Source organism: Protopterus annectens, chromosome 7.part0 (assembly GCF_019279795.1).
Source record: "Protopterus annectens isolate FY-2018-M chromosome 7.part0, PAN1.0, whole genome shotgun sequence".
Taxonomy (NCBI): Eukaryota; Metazoa; Chordata; order Ceratodontiformes; family Protopteridae; genus Protopterus; species Protopterus annectens.
This window is the reverse complement of record NC_056739.1, coordinates 492821617-492841761: the sequence shown is the minus strand read 5'-3', so window position 1 is coordinate 492841761 and position 20145 is coordinate 492821617. Positions and strand designations below refer to the sequence as shown.

General features: G+C 41.1%; 1 protein-coding gene across 2 annotated transcripts in view; it reads right to left on the bottom strand.

Moving 5' to 3' along the window:
- SPAG7 (sperm associated antigen 7) overlaps positions 1 to 20145 on the bottom strand; it is a 382071-nt gene that overhangs the window by 310440 nt on the left and 51486 nt on the right. For both annotated transcript variants that reach the window (XM_044077096.1, XM_044077097.1), the window contains exon 2: positions 15501 to 15568. In XM_044077096.1, the coding sequence (XP_043933031.1) occupies positions 15501 to 15568 (68 nt within the window). The remainder of the gene's footprint in view (positions 1 to 15500; positions 15569 to 20145) is intronic.

Here is a 20145-nt window from a genome sequence, read left to right as displayed (position 1 = left end):
TATGATCTGCAGTTCACAGTCTCTCTTTTTCAAAGTCTGGGGTTTACTACCAACTTCCATCCTCACTCCCTTTCAGGATCATGTACATCTGGGATGCAGGATTCAGATGATGCCATTGTTGGCCTCTCTTCCACCTACAAAGGTATTGTCATTGACAGTCTTCTTTCAGTCCCTTCTTTCTCTGACTGCCTTGCCAGTCTGGGAATTTCTTCGGGCCCTGAGATTCATGGCCTCTTCTATTCAAATGCTTCCTCTTGCTAGACTGCATATATGGAAGCTTCAATGGTACCTCACATCAGTTTGACTACAGCAGTCACCCTCTGAATTTCAGTGTACCTCTCCTTCTCTGTCTCAGGAAGGAATTTGAGTGGTGGATTCAATAGTTTGTGCTCAACCCAGGCCGACCCTATCAGACTCCAGTCCCTTCTCAAGAGCTGTTCACTGATGCCTTAGAAATAGGGTGAGGGTGGGGGGCTTCAATTGGTCACCTGAAAGTTCTTTGGCTTCCCTATCAGATGTTAGACCATATAAACATCAAAGAGATGAGCCTTTTCACTCCATGTTTTCTCCAGGCCCCTTGAAGCTGTACACAGACAACACTACAGTGATGTGGTACATGAACATGTGGGGGGGGGGGTTTACAAAATTTTACCTCCTTTGCATGATGGTGCTTCAAGCTTGGGAAGTGGCTCTCATTTATCAGTTAACTCTTCAGGCAGTATACATTCCTTCAATGCACAATCTAGTGGCAGACTCTCTGAGCAGGTAAAAACACAGGCTCATGAATAGATACTTCATAGAGACATGTTTCTGGACCTTGTCCATCAGTGGGGTATTCCTCAGGTAGGATCTTTTTGCCTCCCCTCTAAACAGGCAGCTTCCTTTCTTCTGTTCCAGAGTGCCATGCCTTTCCTTTCCTTGAAAGGGGAGGTTTCTTTATGCTTTCCCTCCTCTTCCTCTACTTCCAAGAGTCCTGCAGAAGATTCAGCTGGACTACCCAAAAATCTCACTAGTGACTACTTTGATTAAGACAGCACTGGTTCCCCGTCTTAATGCATCTGGCCAGGGGCAATCACCACAAGTTACTTCACCTGTTGGATCTCCTCACACAGGACAAGGGGTTTCTCATCCATCCCCACTTGTCCCCCTCTGCAACTGACATAGTGTGTGATAGGCTTTTGATCCCTTTCAGGCACCTCTTTTCTGATGATGTGCTCAAGGTTTTACAAGAGGCAAGGAAACCCTCAACCAGAAACTTTTATATGTACAAATGGAAGAGACTTTCTGTATTTTGCCATGCTCGTAACCAGGACCCTTTTTCAGTGGGGGTCCCTCTGGTCCTCTCTTATTTGTGTGTGTTGCACCAGTTTGGCTTGGCCTATTCTTCTGTGAAAGCCCATTTATCAGTCAGTTCTGCTTTTCTGTCCTTGAATCCTCCTTTGACTTCTTGTTTTAAGGTCAAATAATTTCTTAAATGCTTCCTGCATATTCAGCTTCGAAGAAAACCTATTCCTCCTCCTTGGGACCTTAATTTTACTTTTTGACTCAGGCTCCTTTTGAGTCTGCAGATTCTGCTTCTTTACAACATTGTACATGGAAGAGTTTTTTTTTTTTGGATTTTTTTTTTGCTGGCTCTTACTTCTCATCTGAGGGTTTCCAAGCTCCAGGCACTTATGGGCTTTCCTCCTTTTTATGTTTTTTCACAGGGACAAGGTGTCCTGTTGTACTAATCCTTCTTTTATGCCCAAGGCAGTAAATGAGTTGTTCTTGAATCAGTCGGTACAACTCCCTTCCTTTTTCCCTTCCCCTCAGTCTGCTAGTGAGAGGGTCCTGCATACCTTGGATTTGCACAGACAGCTCGGGTACTAATTTGGTAAAACTAGGACTATTTGTAAGTCTGATCAGCTTTTTTTTCCTTTCATCCCAGGTCTTTGGGTGTGTCTAAACAAACCATCTCCTCCTGGATATCGAAGGCCATTTCCTTTTATTATTCCTTTCATAGCAAATCTATGCTTGCTTTGTTAGAGCTCATTCCACCAGGGCTACTGCCTCTTCTGTTATCTTCTTCAAGGGGGATAGACACCTACTTCATCCTTGAAGCTGCAACTTTGTCTTCAGTGCATACCTTTACTAAGCATTATAAGTTGGATGTGGTTTCTAGGGCCAGAGCAGGTTTTGCTGAAACCATTTATGTGGGTTTGTTGAAGGCTCTTCTCAATCTTCCACCTTCCATTCTGTTTCTTGAGCTGTCTCCCTTGTATTTAGCATTCTGAAACAGTGATATAGAAGAACATAATACAGCTGTGCAAAATCTTACCATTACAGTAGATGTCCTTCTCTTCACTGTTGCAGTATTCGCTCCCTCTCTCCATCCCTTCTGGTTTGTCCTGCATTTTTTCCTTCTAGATGTGCATGGCCTCCTTTGTCCTATGGTGACAGTTCTCTTCTGGGGCAATTCAATTCTAGGCAATTGCATCGTAAATCCCTTTTATGCCTTACCTTGTGTGTGGGGAGCATAAATGTGACGTATGGCGTTTATACAAGATCTTTTTTAGGTTTTTTCATACTGGTCTAGTGTCTTGCTGCTCTGGGCAGGAAATTCCTTCTATTTTGAGTACTCTAACAGTGAAGAGAAAAACATCTACTGTTACGGTAAGATTTTACACAACTGTACTTTCAGAAGGCAAGTTGTCACAGACTGTACGCAAGTAGCATACTTACATTCACACCATTTATCCCAGCCACATCACAATGCAAAAGCACAAGCAGCACACAAATTCCATCAGCACTCCATTTAAACTCCTAACTACACTGTCAGAAAAGCAAAATGGTAGATAAGTTGTCACAAGCCGAAAAGAAGCACTACGCTGAAAAACATCCCTGCTCATCCCAAAGTACAACTTATCATCACAATAAGTTTACACAAGCTGTACATATTTTTTCACAAAAATAGCACCCCCTTAGTTAAAAAAAAAATACAACATGTAAAAATAGCAGTGCCTGACAGGAAACTTTTTGATAAAAATATATATCAGGTATCTTAAAGGGGAAATAACATTTTTAATTAAAGACTACTTTCTTTAAGAGCAACATTTTTCATGTGGAGGGGTTACTGAAAGAGGACTCTGCCAGAAACAAAGCTCTTAGCCAATTGCTACTCTTGTGAAGAGCCAAAGATGTTGACTCGAGGAGAAGCTAGAAAGTACTGAAGAAATCTTCATTAACTGGCTAGTCCAAATGAGGAAAATCACTAATCAGCAGACAGAATGAAGTTGTGGGGGGAGCCAGAGCATTGCGAAACCAGCTAGTTGTTTCTTGGGCAGAGAAACAATCCATATTGCCTAAGCATACTGGAGCAGTGGGAATATTGATCAACTGTGGTAACGCTAGACCCTAATGCATGACAGGAGGGAAAATCAAAGCTGCTCTAGGCTGGAGCACAAATGCTGCTGAGCCAGATACTACAAGCAGCTCTAGGACCAACATCTCAGATCAGATGGACTAAATGAACAGGATCCACTTTTACTGACAAAGCAAACTAATGTATTTTTTATTGAATACTGCCATTTTCAAGTGCAAGAAATGCTGGTGATGGGAACATAGACTTTCTAGACAGTGTATTAGGTTTGCTGGCACGAAGATACTAGGGTTGTTTACCAATGCCAAAACTTCATATACATTGAAAATTTTGGCATTAGGGATGGGGGTGTGTGTGTGCACATGCACCAGCAAATAAATATTTGCGAGTTAGGGTTACAGTATGGGCTAGGTAAGGGGATAAATTTAATGTTGTGCTCATGTGGTTATGCAAGGTAGGTGTGTGTGTGTGTGTGTGTGTGTGTGTGTGTGTGTGTGTGTGTGTGTGTGTGTGTGTGTGTGTGTATATCTTCTGTGCAGTTAGGGAAAGCATTTTTTGTAAGGTAATGTGCAGGGTTAGGATTACGCCCACTGGCAAGGTTACGACTGGGGTTACTGCCTTAACCTTGCCACTGCCTCCTTCTCCAGCTCTACATATTATCTTACAAAAAACCCTTTCCCTAACAGTATCTCCACTGAGACAATGTACATTTAAAAAGGTACTGTTTCGTAAAAAAAAATTATCAGAAAAGCAATGGTTTTCCCCTTTTCAATCGAAGTAGGTTCAATATTTTTCATTTTTGAGATCTGATACTTTTAGCACGCAGATACTGATGTTTCTGCATCTCTAAATTAATAAATATAACTATTTACACATACATAGATATGTATGCAAACACATGAAAATATATACCACATATTCAAATACACACACACATTCCCAAATGTGCTACCCTGAATTAACATTTGTCTTTAAGGGAAGAGGAAGCATCTGCAAATTACCGGTTCATAAATGAAGTTGCTTACATAGCTCTCTGACACATCGACAGGGTAGCAAAGACGTGCTATGTGGAGTAACTAGTATTTATGCCTGCAGACCTCAGCAATATTGTTTGTGCAGTACAAAAATAACAGATAGCTGTCAAAGAACATTGCCAGCAACACAAAAATGGAATTTATATACTTACTGTAAAGCCTGACCTTGATTATCCTTAGTCTGTCCACCTCGACTGACAGATATTATGCCATCTGGCAGATCTGACTAGCAACTTCAGCTTCTCCAGTGCTCAAGCTCTATCCTTTTCTCCCATGTTGTCCCTGTCCTCTCCTGTAGCTCTCACATCAAGACTGCAACCTAAATTTCTTAAAATGCAAAAGAATGAAGAATACATGCAGATGGGAACAGGTTTCAGACTAGGACTACAAGACAAGTCTGGGAAAGTGCCAAGACAGAATTCAGTGAAGGAAGGTGGGTGGGTCATTGAGGTGGACGGACTAGGGAATAATAATCTCCTGCAATAGCAGGGACTCCCTTGTTGTACTGGCTAGAAGCAAAATGTCGAAGTATTAGAAAATGTACATCTTTTGGAACTTATGAGCTGTCACAAAAGGACAAGCACTCAAATACACAGGGGCTTGGGTAATATCAGATGACAGGGTCCAAAATTGAGAATTTACATCTCCCAAGCAAAAGCAAATCAGGCAAAGCTTCCATAAGGTTTTTCTGTTTTAATGTGGCAATAAGCACCCTGAAGTTCTACACAGTATATCCAATCTCCATCGTATAAGCCCAAAAGTGTAGTTTGTACCATGATCACTAAACTGTGAGGTTACTTAAATCTAGAATGGGCCCAAGTCCTTCCACCTTTTTGGAACTAAAATGTATCTGTAACATACTTCAGAAGCCCTCTGGTCTAGTGGGACCTCTTGGATAGCGCTTTTCTTGGATGAGCCATATGATCTCTTTTGCAGCTGATCTCTTCTGGTAGGGTGAAACTTCTAAAAGAGTATGAGATGGCAACTCTGGGATTTTGGAAATTCGGATTACATAGTCTGGATATACTGTCCTTACCCAGTTGTCTCATGTAATGGCCATCCGCAAGTCCAGGTGAACAGATAACCCCCAACTGCCTCGAAAGAGGAGTGCTCAGGCAACCCTTCAGGGATGCTAACGATGCCTCAATGAAGAGTAATCTGTAAAGCACTAGTTTTGCAGATCTCCTCTGCCTCTGGGGTGGTGCCCTTCAAAGGGGGGGGGGGTCATCCTCTACTGTCCTTGTCCAAAGGGAAGTCAAAAGGAGATCTCTGGAATTTTTAATCCAGAAGGCTTTAGGCACCTTCTGATGCCTAGAGAAGGACCTTTATGGAGTCTCAAAGCGTGTCTAAGGCAGACAGTCTCTCTCCTTATTTTTCATTCTTCTGAAGCTTTCCTTTTACCTTCTGTCAGAAGAGGTAGAACCCATCTTTTTTTCAGGGGGGGGGGGTTGAGAAAAGACACCTTAAAGTTGATTGCAAAATCTCAAACATACCAAGGCATGTTTTTTGGCTACATCACGTCTCACTAGAACCTTCTCACATTTGTGGGGTAGTTTATGCCTTGGTGTGAAAACGTTCCCAAGGTGTAAACTTGCTTCCTCATAAGATCAGTCATCCTAAACGCCTAGTTCGGTGGGATGGACAGCTAAGCTCCCCTCAGAGTTCTCAGTTGGTAGCAGCTGTCACAATAATAAAGCCCAATGAAAGGCCTTTGCTCCAGTGAATTCTATCCTTTGGGGTGGGGGGGGGTCTAAAAATCTTATCAGGTTTTCTTGGTATAGATTTTTCTCATATGGTTCCTACCATGCTCTCAGTCACCAAGTCCATATTTTGGTCAGCAGGAGGGATCAGTCAGTAAATAGAGAGGGCAGACCTGTATGTCACAGAAAACACTTCTTCATCCAGGGAAGAAAAACTCAGTGGGCTAGGACCCACCCCCTGCCTCACCAACTTTAACATTTCCCAAAAACTGGTATCCTCAGGAGGGAAGAGTGGGGAAGCCTTTCTTCTTTATCAAGGTCCGTCTTTTCAGTGAGAGATTCTGTAGGGCATCTTCCTGGGAGGCTCCAATGGGGAATCAACCAAAGTTCCTGAAGCATCCTTAGTTCACACCTGCTGGAGATGGATCGGTTATGAGGCATTTAGAATGGCTCTGACCCTAAGATGGAAAATGATTGGCCAAAGTTGCAAAAAAAAAATCAAGTGTCAATAGAGTGGAGGCAAAACACATGGCATGTCCTCTACCTACTAAACTGGTGGGTTATTATCCACTCAAATTGATCAAAAGCCAACACCAAAACCCTCAGTCCCAGATTTTACTTTTTGCATACAAAATTTACAAGATGTTTAAGCACTGAGATGCAGTCTCAAACAATTCTGAGCCATGTACCCTCTAGAAGAGATAGTTCAGATGACACCAGGATAAATACTGACGCCAGCACCTCAACTGCCAGGGACCCCAACACCAACAGTTGTGCAGAGCTTGTCAGTGCCAAAGAAGGAGCAGAGGACTCTGTGTCAAGCAGTTAGCACTGAAAATAGGTGCATCATTGCAGAAGGTGAGGGAGATCAAGCCCTGGAGAAGCTGAAATTGCCAGTTAGATCTGCCAGATGGCAGAATACCAATAGGTTGGGCAGACTAGATAACCAAAGAGATGTCTTACCTTTGTCTTGCATGGACCCCCTCAGCAGAGTTATGCTTTTAATAGTGTCATGGGCCACCACAATTACCTAGGTACAAAGCTTTTACAGCCACACAGCTGCCTCTATGGTAAACAGACAACTGGTACTGAATTTTACAAAGCAATGGCACAACTGTTGTACATCCTACGAGGCTGCCAGCCCAGCTAGCTGGAATTTTGTAAATAATTTTATGCCATTTGTGAATATTAATATGATCGTATGCTTGTCTTACAAATGTAAGAAAACTATATGTTAAGTGCATATTAAACTACTGGTGCAGAAATGTGTGTTGAACTGTATGTTATATACTGAGCTTCAAGAATGTAACCACACTGTACCCGACTGGAAAAGAACAAAGTTAACCTGCAAACTCTAAGAAAATAAGTGAATAGTTTTACGATTATGTTTATCTCAGTTTCAAGGCAGCTAGGAGACACAATGTCTACAGCTAGAAGTTCTTTCTATTGTCTGTAAACAAAAATAATTACAGGTTTCAAATAGGCAAACATCTGAGAGATAAGTATTTTTGACACAGAGGTGCTACATTTTAAGTTTCTATTAGCCTGGGAACTGAAGGCATGTGATAAGAGTGATGTCATCCAGCTGACCCAGCAGTAATGTGTTGATATTAATTTGGGAACTCTCTCAGAGACTTTGCATTTTGTATTTGTCTTTGGACCTGAAAACATTTATCTTCAGCACTAAACATATGTATTTGCCTTCCTCTGTAAGTAAGATTTAGGTATATTATTTCTTTTTGAGATGGGAATATAGTAAGATTAGTTTAGATGTTTTTTGTATTTATTTGAGACTGTCCTGTAATGTTGTTTAAAATATTTCCGGTGATTCTGAACTCTGTAGTCACTGTGTTGAGTTAAAGAGTATTGTCTTGTTCTTTTATTATTTAAACCTTTTGATTGTGGCTGGTTTGTTTAGAGATATTTAAGCTCTTAGAGTACTTGCATATGTATTTGGTGACACTGTACAGCCCACTCTAATAGCCATAGTCTTGGTCACACTTACCATTTGGATTAATAGTAACATTATACAGTAAGATTGGGCACCCTTTGGTAAGGGTCTTATAGTAGCTGATAAAGAGCTGGTCGATGGCAGTGATAACTACCTTTTAACATGAGCAGAAGGGGGCATAGCTAGTAAACCTGTCCCAGCCTTTCCCAGGAGTGTGTCTGTGTTTGCATAGAGATAAAATTTCAAAGTGTATGTGTGTGTGTCTGTGGGTCAGCTACTTGGGCAGGAACACGAAGCATTGGTTGGACAGAGAGGATGCTGGAGGTTTTGACTTGACCGCTCAGGTGAGATCTTAACCCTATAGCTGTGCCAGTGGGGAATCCTATTGGGGATATGGAGAAAGAGGGAGAAACCAGCCCCAGACTGACTGTGATCTCTGTATGCTCTTAAGGGAAATTGTACTTTACTGTGTGTGTACTTGTCATCCTCCCAATGTGCATGTCCCTCACTGGTGCTACTGGTGAGGATTGAGGCTCCTTGACTACTAGGCCAGTGTAGGGGTGTCATATGTTAATTGGTGGCAGTGGTGGGATAGCCACATCACATATAAATTGTTTGGCAGTGGTGGGATAGCCACATCACATATTAATTGTTTGGCAGTGGTGGGATAGCCACATCACATATTAATTGGTTGAATGTGATGCGTTAGCCGCATCACATATTAATTAGCTTGTAGTGGTGTGGATATTGAATTCCTGTAGCTTGTGTACAGTGATCACTGAAAGTGTTTGTACTCTTAATCAGCCACACAGTGAACATTCAGAGTTCATATCACAATTGTTTTTTTTTTTTTATTTTAAGTTAGTCAGGGAGAGCAGGCAAGCATGTCAGCAGAGGAGTCTGGCAAGTTGACAAGGAGCCAGTTGGCTGAGATGTTCCAGCCTAAAGGACTGCTGCATGCCAACTTGACTAATGCAGACATGATTGCAGCTTTAGTCACAGCTGCATCAGAGAATAGCAACCAGGAGAACAATTAGACTGGTCATGGAGATGTACAACTCCCAGAAAATGGATAGCTCAACCTTTCTACAGAGGACTTAAAAATCTACCTGGAGTTAAAGAGACTTGTACTGAAGGCCAAGCATTTTGAAACAGAAGCAGCAGAGAGAGACACATGTAAGCTGAGGAGAAGGAGAGGCAGAGGCAACATGAAAAGGAGATGCTGACTCTTTGCAACAGTCATGGAGGTAATGGGGAAGGGAGTAACCGAACCCCAGAAGCAACAAAGGTCAGCAAATTTTTTTTTTCACAATTTGCAGAAGGGGATAATTTTGATAGTTTAATTTGTATGTTTGAGAGGGTATGTAAACAGTATAAGTTGACCAAGGGTGCAGAGTATGGTTCCTGATCCCCTTACTCCATGGTAATGCTGTAACTGTTCTTTTCAAACTGTCTGACACTGACTATTTAAATTATAATGTTGTAAAGAACTGTTTGATAGAATTTTTTTAAGTTGCACCTGAAGCTTATAGGAAAACATTTCGTGAGCATAGACGCAAGGCAGATGAAAGTGTGTGTGTGAATATGCTGCTGAACTGAGCACTTATTTTCATAGGTGGGTGAGTGGATATTAGGCCACTACTTCTGAAGAGCTGGCAGACCTTTTGGTGAGGGAACAAGGCCTTAGCACTTTGCCTGAGGACATGAGAATCTGGTTAGCTGATAGTCAATGCTATACTGTAGATAAGTTGGGAAAGAAGGGAAACCTACACCTAGCAAGTCACAGAAAAGTGACACCCAGTGCTGCTCGTGGATCTAAGGGGACCCATGGTGGACAGCCCAGACTGCCACAACAGTCTGTCAGTAGCAAGGGAAGCCACTAGCCCAGGTATACATCCAGGACCAGGGGTTAAATGTTTTAAATGTAACCAGTGGGGCAATATAGCATATAGATGTCCATGGAGGCAAGGTGGGGAACAACAGGTGGGAGAGACAGTTAAGTGAGAATGACAAAATGCCAATAGTAGGTTGTCTTGAGACAACTAGGGTACCAAATTACCACAAGAGGTTATATCTTAGTGAATGGGAAAGAGGCCATTGCTAAGAGAAAGAGAGAGAGAGAGAGAGACTCTGACCTAACCATTGTGAAGCCTACGATGGTTACAGAGGAGCACTACTCCCTTGGGTAGTCTACTCCAGTCAGAGCTTTAGGAGGGACCCCATTCCCCATTCCAAATACCTTTGGCTAGGGTTCACCTTGACTGAGAAGGTGGAAAAGGAAGCAAGCAAGCAGGTGTGTCTGAGGATATCCCTGCAGATGTCCTGCTACGGAATGATTCTGACACTGCAGTACCGTGTGTGCATGCAGTTACACAAAGTCAGGCTTGGAGACAAGCGTGTGGGTCTGGTAGCCTGGGTGAGACCCAGACAGACCGCAAAGTTGCAGCCATGACTGGTGAGGTGGTTACTTCAGGGAGGGAGAAACCCTGTATCAGTGAGACTGATGGTGAGCCACAGCTGCTTGTGCGTACTGATGTTCACTTGGACAGAGTGACTGCAAGGGTAGAGGCAAGTAGTAGTACCCAGGCTGACAGTGAGGCACTGCTGTCAGACGATACCAGACTTCCTGTGGAAGGGGAGCTGGGAAGGGTTACAAAGAGAAAGGCTCAGCTCTCAGACCTTATATTACAAGGCCTGAGGGAGGTAGCTAGTGAGGTACCGGATTCTCAAAGGAAGGGGGAATCTGTATACTGGGACAAAGATTTACTGTATAGAGATTAGACCACTGACGGAGGGCTAGAGAATGAGAGAATACAGCAGTTGGTAGTACCCAGAGCTTACCGTCTGGCACTTCAAGCCACAGACCATGATATTCCCTTTGCAGGTCATATGGGCATAAGACATACAAAGAGACTTGCTATGCAAAACTTTTATTGGCCTGGGATTTCTAGAGATGTAACCAGGTACTGCAGGACCTGTGAGCAGTGCCAAAAGGTAGGCATGGCAGGAGACAAGGTGAAAGCTCCTTTGATGCCTTTGCCTGTGATTGAGGAGTCATTTCAGAGGGTAGCTATGGACATTGTGGGGCCTCTGAGTACCCCAAGTTCCACAGGGAAAAGGTATATCCTAGTTGTAGTAGATTATGCTACAAGATACCCTGAGACAGTGGCTCTGTCCTCCATTGAGGGGGAAAAGGTGGCAAATGCTTTGTTACAGATTTTCAGCAGGGTAGGTTTCCCAAATGAAATACTGACTGACAGAGGTGCCAGTTTCATGTCAGACCTGCTGGCTTGTCTGTGGAAATACTGTGGGGTACCTAAAGAGCACCCCCTACCATCCCCCAGACTAATGGTCTTGTTGAGAGGTTAAACTCTACACTCAAGATGATGCTACGCGCATTTGCAGACCAGTTTAAGAGGGACTGGGACAAATATCTGCCCCATCTGTGGTTTGTTTACAGAGAGGTGCCCCAGGAATCCTCAGGTTTTTCACCCTTTGAGTTGTTGTATGGGCATAGGGTGAGGGACCCTCTAGATTTAATTCAAGATGGGTGGGAAGGTGAGTGTGAATCCCACAAGGAGTCTGTTGTGGTATACATCCTAAACCTCAGGACAAGGCTCAGGGAACTCATGGGCTTGACCCAGGAGAACCTGGCAGAACCCCAACAGCAGAAAATGTCTGGTATGACAGGAATGCTCAAGCTAGAAAGTATGCTGTAGGAAACAGGTAATGGTTCTCATTACTGTCAGACACAACAAGCTGCAGGCAGCCTGGAAGGGACCTTACAAGGTGGTAAGGAAGGTCAGTGATGTTAACTACATGGTAGAACTGCTAGGCAGGAGCACAAAATGTACCATGTTAACATGATGAAACCTTACCATGAAAGGGAGGCCCTTGTGCTGACTATTTGCAGTGGACTGTAGGAGGAGTCTGAGGGGATCTGATGACTGATCTCCTCAGTGAGGCTCAGACTGACACCTCAGTGGAAGGGGTAACAATGTCCCAACAGCTATCCCCTACCCAGGTTCGAGAAATCTGAGCAGTGTTACAGGAGTTTGGGGATATGTTCACTGGGAAACCAGGGTGTACCCACCTGGTGCAGCACCATGTGGATACAGGACCCCAAAAGCCTATTAAGCAGGCCCCTTACAGGGTGCCTGAGACAGTCAGTCTCTGAGGGAGGAGACACAGGAAGTGTTGGAACTACGGGTAATTCAGGAGTCCAGCAGTCCCTGGGTCTCCCCAGTGACATTGGTACCAAAGAAGGATGGCAGCACCATGTTCTGTGTGGAATACAGGAAATTAAAATAGTCACACAGAGTCAGATGCTTACCCCATACCTAGGACAGATGAAGCCCTAGAGCAGCTGGGTGGGGCTAAGTATCTTACCACCATTGATCTTAACCAAGGGTTACTGGCAGGTGCCCTCAATTCCCAGTGCTAGAGAGATGTCAGACTTTGTGACTCCTTTTGGCTTGTATTGAGTTCACAAAGATGCCCTTTGGGATGTAAAATGCCCCAGTGACTTTCCAGAGGCTGGTAGATTGTATCTAAGCAGGAGCAGGAGATTTTGTCCTTGCTTACCTAGATGATATTGCCAACTACATCCATTCCCGGGAAGAGCACCTTCAGTATGTCAGGGAGGTGTGGAGCAGACTACAGAGGGCAAGGTTGACCATTAAGCCCAGCAAATGTCAGGCGGGTATGGCAGAGGTCTCTCACCTGGGACAGAGTGGGGAGTGGTAAGATCAGGCCAGAACCTGCCAAAGTGGAAGCCATTCAGGCATGGCCTGCACGTTACCAAAAAGCAGGTGAGGGTATTTTTACGGACAGCAGAGTACTACAGAAAGTTTGTCCCCAGTTATAGTACCCACAGTTGCTCCCCTCATAGACCTGACAAGGGAAAACAGGTCTGATAAGGTAGTGTGGACCCCAGCATGTGAGCAGGCATTCCAGAAGCTTAAAGGAGCTTTGGGAGGACCCCCTGTGTTAGCCAGTCCAGATTACAGCAAAGAATTTGTTGTGCAGGTGGATGCTTCAAACCATGGGGTGGGGGCTGTACATAGCCAGGTTTCTTCAGAAGGAGAAGAGCATCCAGTGGATTACCTCAGTAGTAGGCTCTAGCCCAGGGTGGAATGCTATGCAGCTGTAGAAAACGAATCTCTAGCCATAGTATGGGCACTGTAGAAACGTCAGCCTTATCTGTATGTAAGGAAATTCACTGTAGTTAGAGACCACAATCCCTTAATATGGCTACATCAAGCCAGCCAGCAAAATGCCAAGTTACTAAGGCGGAGCCTAGGGTTGCAAGCATATGATATGACAGTGCAGCACCTGGGTGGGGTTAGCAATGCCAATGCAGACAGGCTCTCAAGACAGGGAATGAGGTAAGGTATTCCCAGATCGGCTCAACCCTCTCAAGCAACATTTCTGAGGGGTCACTTGAAAAATTCCAGGGGGGGTTGTGAGGCTGCCAGCCCAGCTAGCTGGAATTTTGTAAATAATTCTAGGTCATTTGTGAATATTAATAGGATTCATATGCTTGTCTTACAAATGTAAGAAAACTATATGTTATGTTGATATTAAACAACTGGTGCAGAAGTGTGTGTTGAACTGTATGTTAAGTACGGAGCTTCAAGAATGTAACCACAGTGTACCCTGCTGGAAAAGAACAGAGTTAACTTGCAGACTCTAAGAAAGTAAGTGAATAGTTTTACAACTGTATTTATCTCAGTTTCAAGGAAACTAGGAGACAGAATGCCTACAACTAGAAGTTTTCTACGGTCTGGAAAAATAAATAATTACAGGTTTCAAATATAACTGTTTTACGACTTCCAGTTCTAGGCAAACTTCTGAGAGATAAGTATTTTTGAAACAGAGGTGCTAAATTTTAAGTTTCTGTTAGTCTGGGAACTGAAGACAGGTGACAAGAGTGATGTCATCCAGCTGACCCAGCAGTAATGTTTTGATATTTATTTAGGAACTCTCTCAGAGACTTTGCATTTTGTATTTGTCTTTAGACCTGAAAATCTTTAGCACTTCTCATCTGTATTTGCCTTAAGATTTAAGTATAGTATTTCTTTTAGAGATAGATAAGAATATAGTAAGATTAGTTTTAGTTTAGATGTTTTCTGTATTTATTTGAGACTGTCCTGCAATGTTGTTTTAAAACATTTCCTGTGATTTTGAACTCTGTAGTCACTGTGTTGAGTTATTGAGTAATGTCTTGTTCTTTTATTATTTATTATTAAATATATTTAAACCTTTTGATTGTGGCTGGTTTGTTTAGAGATATTTAAGCTCTTAGGGTACTTGCATATATATCTGGTGACACTGTACAGGCCACTATAATAGCCTTAGACTAGGTCACATTTACCATTTGGATTAATTGTAACATTACACAGTAAGATGCACCCTTTTGTAAGGGCCTTACAGTAGCTGATAAAGAGCTGGTTGGTGGCAGTGATAACTACCTTTTAGTCTGGGCAGAAGGGGGCACAGCTAATAAACCCTGTGCCAGTCTTTCCCAGGAGTGTGTGTGTGTGTTTGTATTTTGATCAAATCTCAAAGTGTGTGTGTCAGCTACTTGGGCAGGGACACAAAACACTGATTGGACAAGTTTGGCTTGACCGCTCAGATGAGATCTTAACCCTACAGCTGTGCCAGTAGGGAGTCTTATTGGGGATCTGGAGAAAGAGGGAGAAACCAGCCCCAGACTGACTGATCTGTGTGCTCTTAAGGGAAATTGTACTTTACTGTGTGTGTACTTGTCATCCTCCCAATGTGCATGCCCCTCACTGGTGGTATTGGTGAGGACTGAGGCTCTTTGATTACTGGGCCAGTGCAGGGGCATCACACATCCCCTTCACACAGGTTCTCCAAAGTTCAAGATGGTAGTAGTGGCTTTCATTGCATGGCATAAGCCAGTGCCACTACACTTCTGTATCTTGAACACCCTTTTATCACTTATACAATGCTTAAACCTCTTTACTTCTTGCATACAAAAGTATACAACTTCCTCCATCAGAATTCAGAATGCAAGCACTTCTGATGTGAACTGGCTCTAACCACTTCTGGATTAAGCTTCTTCTGAAGTAAAGACAAAGCAAACTCCCCAGAAACAATGATGAAACATTGTGTCACACCTGCTGCATTTACCCTTTTATCACTTATACAATGCTTAAACCTCTTTACTTCTTGCATACAAAAGTATACAACTTCCTCCATCGAATTCAGAATGCAAGCACTACTGATGTGAACTGGCTCTAACCACGTCTGGATTAAGCTTCTTCTGAGGTAAAGACAAAGCAAACTCCCCAGAAACAATGATGAAACATTGTGTCACACCTGCTGCATTTGACTGTTGTACATTTTCTTACTGCATACTGTAGGACTTTTCAAGATTCATTGCCCACAGAGACAGTGGGGAATACACAGTACAGATATTATCCACTTACCTTTTTTCTAAACTCCACTTTTTTCCTTTTCTCCTCCTCCTGCATTTTCTTCATTCTTGCTGCATGTTCTGAAAAACAGTTAAAAAAATTAATGTAACAATGTTCTGCATACAAAAGCAAATATGACAGGACTAGACAGTTCTGCGTAACATATAGATCTTCTTAGAGCAGCCAAAATAAGGTGATCCCTACCAAGCATAGCATCGAATTTGTGGAAAGAAGTAAAGCCTGTCTTTTACATCTCTCCAATATGTTATTCATTTTCTAAGCCAGTAACATCTTATATGATTCAATACTTGTTGCTCTGTGTGAATTGAAGCCCCATTACTTTTATATATTCGCGTTAAGTTTCCTTTTACTCAGTAAAGCTTTGCTTCAAATGTGAGTTTGCAGATGGGCAAAAGACTAGCCAATTCAACAGGGATTTGCAATAAAAATGAAAAAGTCGACAAAGCAGCTGAACAAAAAAATAGATCAAAAAACTGCTCAAGGCTTGGAAAATACGAAATCACGGACTAGCGTAACTTCCACTTTATTCAACGCTTTCGTAAAAAACTTCTTCAGAACCAAAAGGAATGTTACATCAAGCATTCATTTAAATACTGCACACAATTAAAATCAATTAATCAATTACATAGTGTAAAAACATAATTAAAGAGCCCTTTACAAAAAGCAAACTCTTCATTCATCAATATGCACTATAGAATAGGCATAATTACAATAACAAACATTAAAAAACATATGCTTCACGATCTTTTAAGAAACATTTAACATTGATGGCTTCATTTAACCCAGGAAAATGATCCACCTGTAATTTAATTTGCCATCTAGCCTCTCTTTGAGCCAAAAAATTCCTGTAATCACCCCCCGATGTCAGGTTCACAGTGTTCCAGGATAGAAAACAAATTTTTTTTAAAACCAATACATTTCAACACCATGTTTATAAAATATTTGGGTTTTGTCCTTTTTTCTAATATTAAACATATGCTCCTTCATTCTAACATTTAATTTTCTAGTAGTCACACCAATATAAAATGATGAGCATTTGTCACACACTGCAATATAAACAACTCCTTTTGTTTTGCAACAAAAACTACCAGGGACCCCTATGGTATAAAGTATGTGAGGAAGCTGAATGTAGGGACCTTCTAAAATAAACCTACAGACGGAACAGTCATGACACTTGTGCATACCCCTGTTGATATGCCCCTTCTTAATGGTACATGTGCTTCTATCTCTCCCCTTTTCAAATGCTCCTTGCAGACTATGTTCATTCCTATAAACAAATTTTGGTTTCCCCTTAATGGCTGCCATTAAATCAGCATTTCCTTCAAGGATCTTCCAGTTATTGTTTATAATATTACGTATACCTATATTGTCAACATTCATATTCTTACTGAAACATAAAATTTCAGTATACTTTCCAGTTTCCTTAACTTGGAGTGTTGGCCTATTTTTCAAAATGGGTGGATACAAGGTTGCACGTTGCTTAGAGATGTCATTAGCTGTTTCCCTTAACAAACTCTCACTGTACCCCCTCTCCAAAAACAATTGTATGATGAATTCAAGCTCATTAATAAATGTCTCATCAACACTCGTCATCTTGCTAGCTCGTATGAATTGGCTTTTAGGTATATTATTCAGCATGAATTTCGGATGTTGACTAGTTGCATGTAAATAATTATTCTTGAAACTTTCTTTACGAAAAATACTGCTAGTAAAGTTTTTTCTCCCAATGCATTCCATGTCAAAGTTACATCCAAAAAGTTAATGGAATTTCCATAACATCCCACAACAAACTTCAAGAAGTCAGAAACTTCATTCAACTTATTACAAAAAAACTGCATTTCTCGAACCCCTCCATATAAAATAAAAATTAAATCATCTATAAATCTTTTGTAATAAATGACCTTGAATTCAGTTTTCAAGGAGTCCAAGATGGTGTGTTCCCACCACCCCATAACTAAGTTGGCAAAAACTGGGGCTGCTGGGGACCCCATCGCAACTCCTTGAACTTGCTTGTAAAATCTATGATTAAAAATAAAATTATTTTCTAAAATAACTTCCATAGAATCACAATAAAAACTGACTTCTCCATTAGATATATTACTACACTGCTATAAAAATGCTCTCATTGCTTCTATCCCCTTGTCATGGGGTATGGACTTGTACAAAGACACTACATCTAGAGTAAACAATGTGCTGTGTTGGACTGAATAAATGAGCTTCATTCACAAAACGAATACTATCTAAAAAATCCCAAGAGTCCCTCAAATATGACTTCATTTTACAAACAATAGGACTAGGCATTGCATCAATCATTTTTGACATACCCACTGTGACATAATTCGGGGCAGAAATAATACGTCTGAAGGGAGGGTCCGTTAGGCTTTTGTGACTCTTAGGAATGCCAAACATCACTCCTATTCTAGGATGTTCTACTTCACAAAAATTGTACATTGCAGAATCCATATTACTGCACATCAAATTTTCATACAAAAAACTGTTAATATATCTGAAACTTTTCTCTATGTCCTTTGTCGAAACAATATTATATTCATTCACATTACTGAGCATAGATTCCATTTTATTAATATAATCCTTTTGATTCATCAAGACAGTAAGCCCTCCCTGATCACTTTTCATTATTCTGATAGTAAGCCCTCCCTGATCACTTTTCATTATTCTGATGTCTCTAGAAGTCACTAACTCTTTCATAGCTTTTCTCATGTTGACATTCAAGTTATTAAAATAATATTGACTCTTGTTATTGAGCAAAGCTCTAATCTCATTCTCACATGTTGTTTCAAACACCTGAATAGTATGAATTCAAGCTGGATTAAAGTTAGAAGGTTTAAAAAACATGCTGTTGTTTTTTCTCACATCTTTCAAAATAGATCTTAAATTTAACTTCCTAGTAAATTTCTTTAAATCAATGATGGTTTCAACTACATCAGCTCGCCTAATGGGAATGAAATTTAAACCTAACTTTAACAGTTGAACATGAAATTTGTTTAAAATACAGTCAGATAAATTTAAAATGTCCTTTTCAAACTTACCCTCACCTACTCGTTGTCTGTGGATGATTCAGACATTAATCTTGCCTTCTTTCTGGTCATCTGCTGCTGCTTGCAAGTTCTTTGCTCTTTCTCTGAACTTAAAAAAACACCCTGTTTGATAGCAGTGTCACTGTTTACTTTATCAAAAGTTTTAGGTATAGATGGAACAGCCGTTTCTTCAACATTAACCATAGAATCTTCAGTTTCTGAGACACTGCTGAATCCACAAACATTGTCAAAATTACCCATATGCCCCGCTTGCTTAAATAAAGTTCCTTGTGCATTGGATTTAAGGTGGACTGAAGAAAAGGTGGACCACTTGTTGTTCGGTCTGCCAAACAGTTGTTTTCTTTCAGTTTTAGGAAAAATGGAAAAAGTAGTGCCAGTACTATATGCATTGATGTCACGCTCCAGTTTTTTGTTCTTTCTCTCAATGAACAACCTTTCATGCTCTTCTCTCTCTTTTAAAAGTGTAACATGTTCATTTCTTTCGCTGAACTTAATATGGAGCTTTGATACAAAACTGTCTTCAATAGCCACAGTTTCATCTTTGATTTCTCTCATCATGTTAGAATTGCGTTCTATCAATAGCTTGAGGAAAGTAACCCCCGTATTGTTGAAAAATTGTTCCAGAGTCTTAAAGAATGGATCAGTCACTGAAACACCACTGGGACATTTAAAAAACCTCAAGCCTTTCGGAACTATATTTAATTCAATACATTTCAAGAAATATTTATTTTCAATATCCAAACTTTTGTATTTTTTCAAAAGTTTGTCTAGACGTTCACATTTTTCTTTGAAATGTGGTTGATAAATCAAGTCAGTAGATTTTTTCTTACTGTTAAATGGATCCTTACTGCTAGAGAGAACAGAGGCAATGCTGGCATACGTAGGACTTTGCTTTTCAGCTCTCCGCCCTATATTAGATGTAATTTCCGACTCATTTCTATGAGATTTACCAGTACTAACCTCAATTACAGTCTGGACATCCTCATCAGATCCATTAAAAATACGTTCACTAGCTCCTTCAGTATGTGTCTGAATTTTATGCTCAGAAGTTAAGACACAAAGTCTTTTGTATATCACCCAGAATTTTGACCAGTTGGTGAGTCAAAGTCCCTTCGGACCCATTAGGAGTGTCATGAAAACTCAAATCCAATAAAGGATCATTAGGAGAAACAGCCATAGCAACACTACCAGATGCCAACAAAAATCAAAAAGTCGACAAAGCAGTTGAACAAACAAAATAGATCAAATAACTGCTAAAGGCTTGGAAAATACGAAACCACGGACTAGCGTAACTTCCACTTTATTCAACGCTTTCGTAAAAAACTTCTTCAGAACCAAATTTTTGCAGATTTGCAATGGCTATGAATGAATGAAGTTAGCATTGGTGTAACCGAGTAGCAGTACACCCACAGTCATTGCAAAAAAAAAAAAAAAAAAAAAAAAAAGCTACATTTTAAACATGAACACAAAATTGACTTACTTAAAATAAGAATAAATAGCTTATTTTTTATGTGGGAGGTTGGCATAAAAGTTAAGGTGTTTACCTTACAGACACAATGTACAAGTTTTGATTCTCA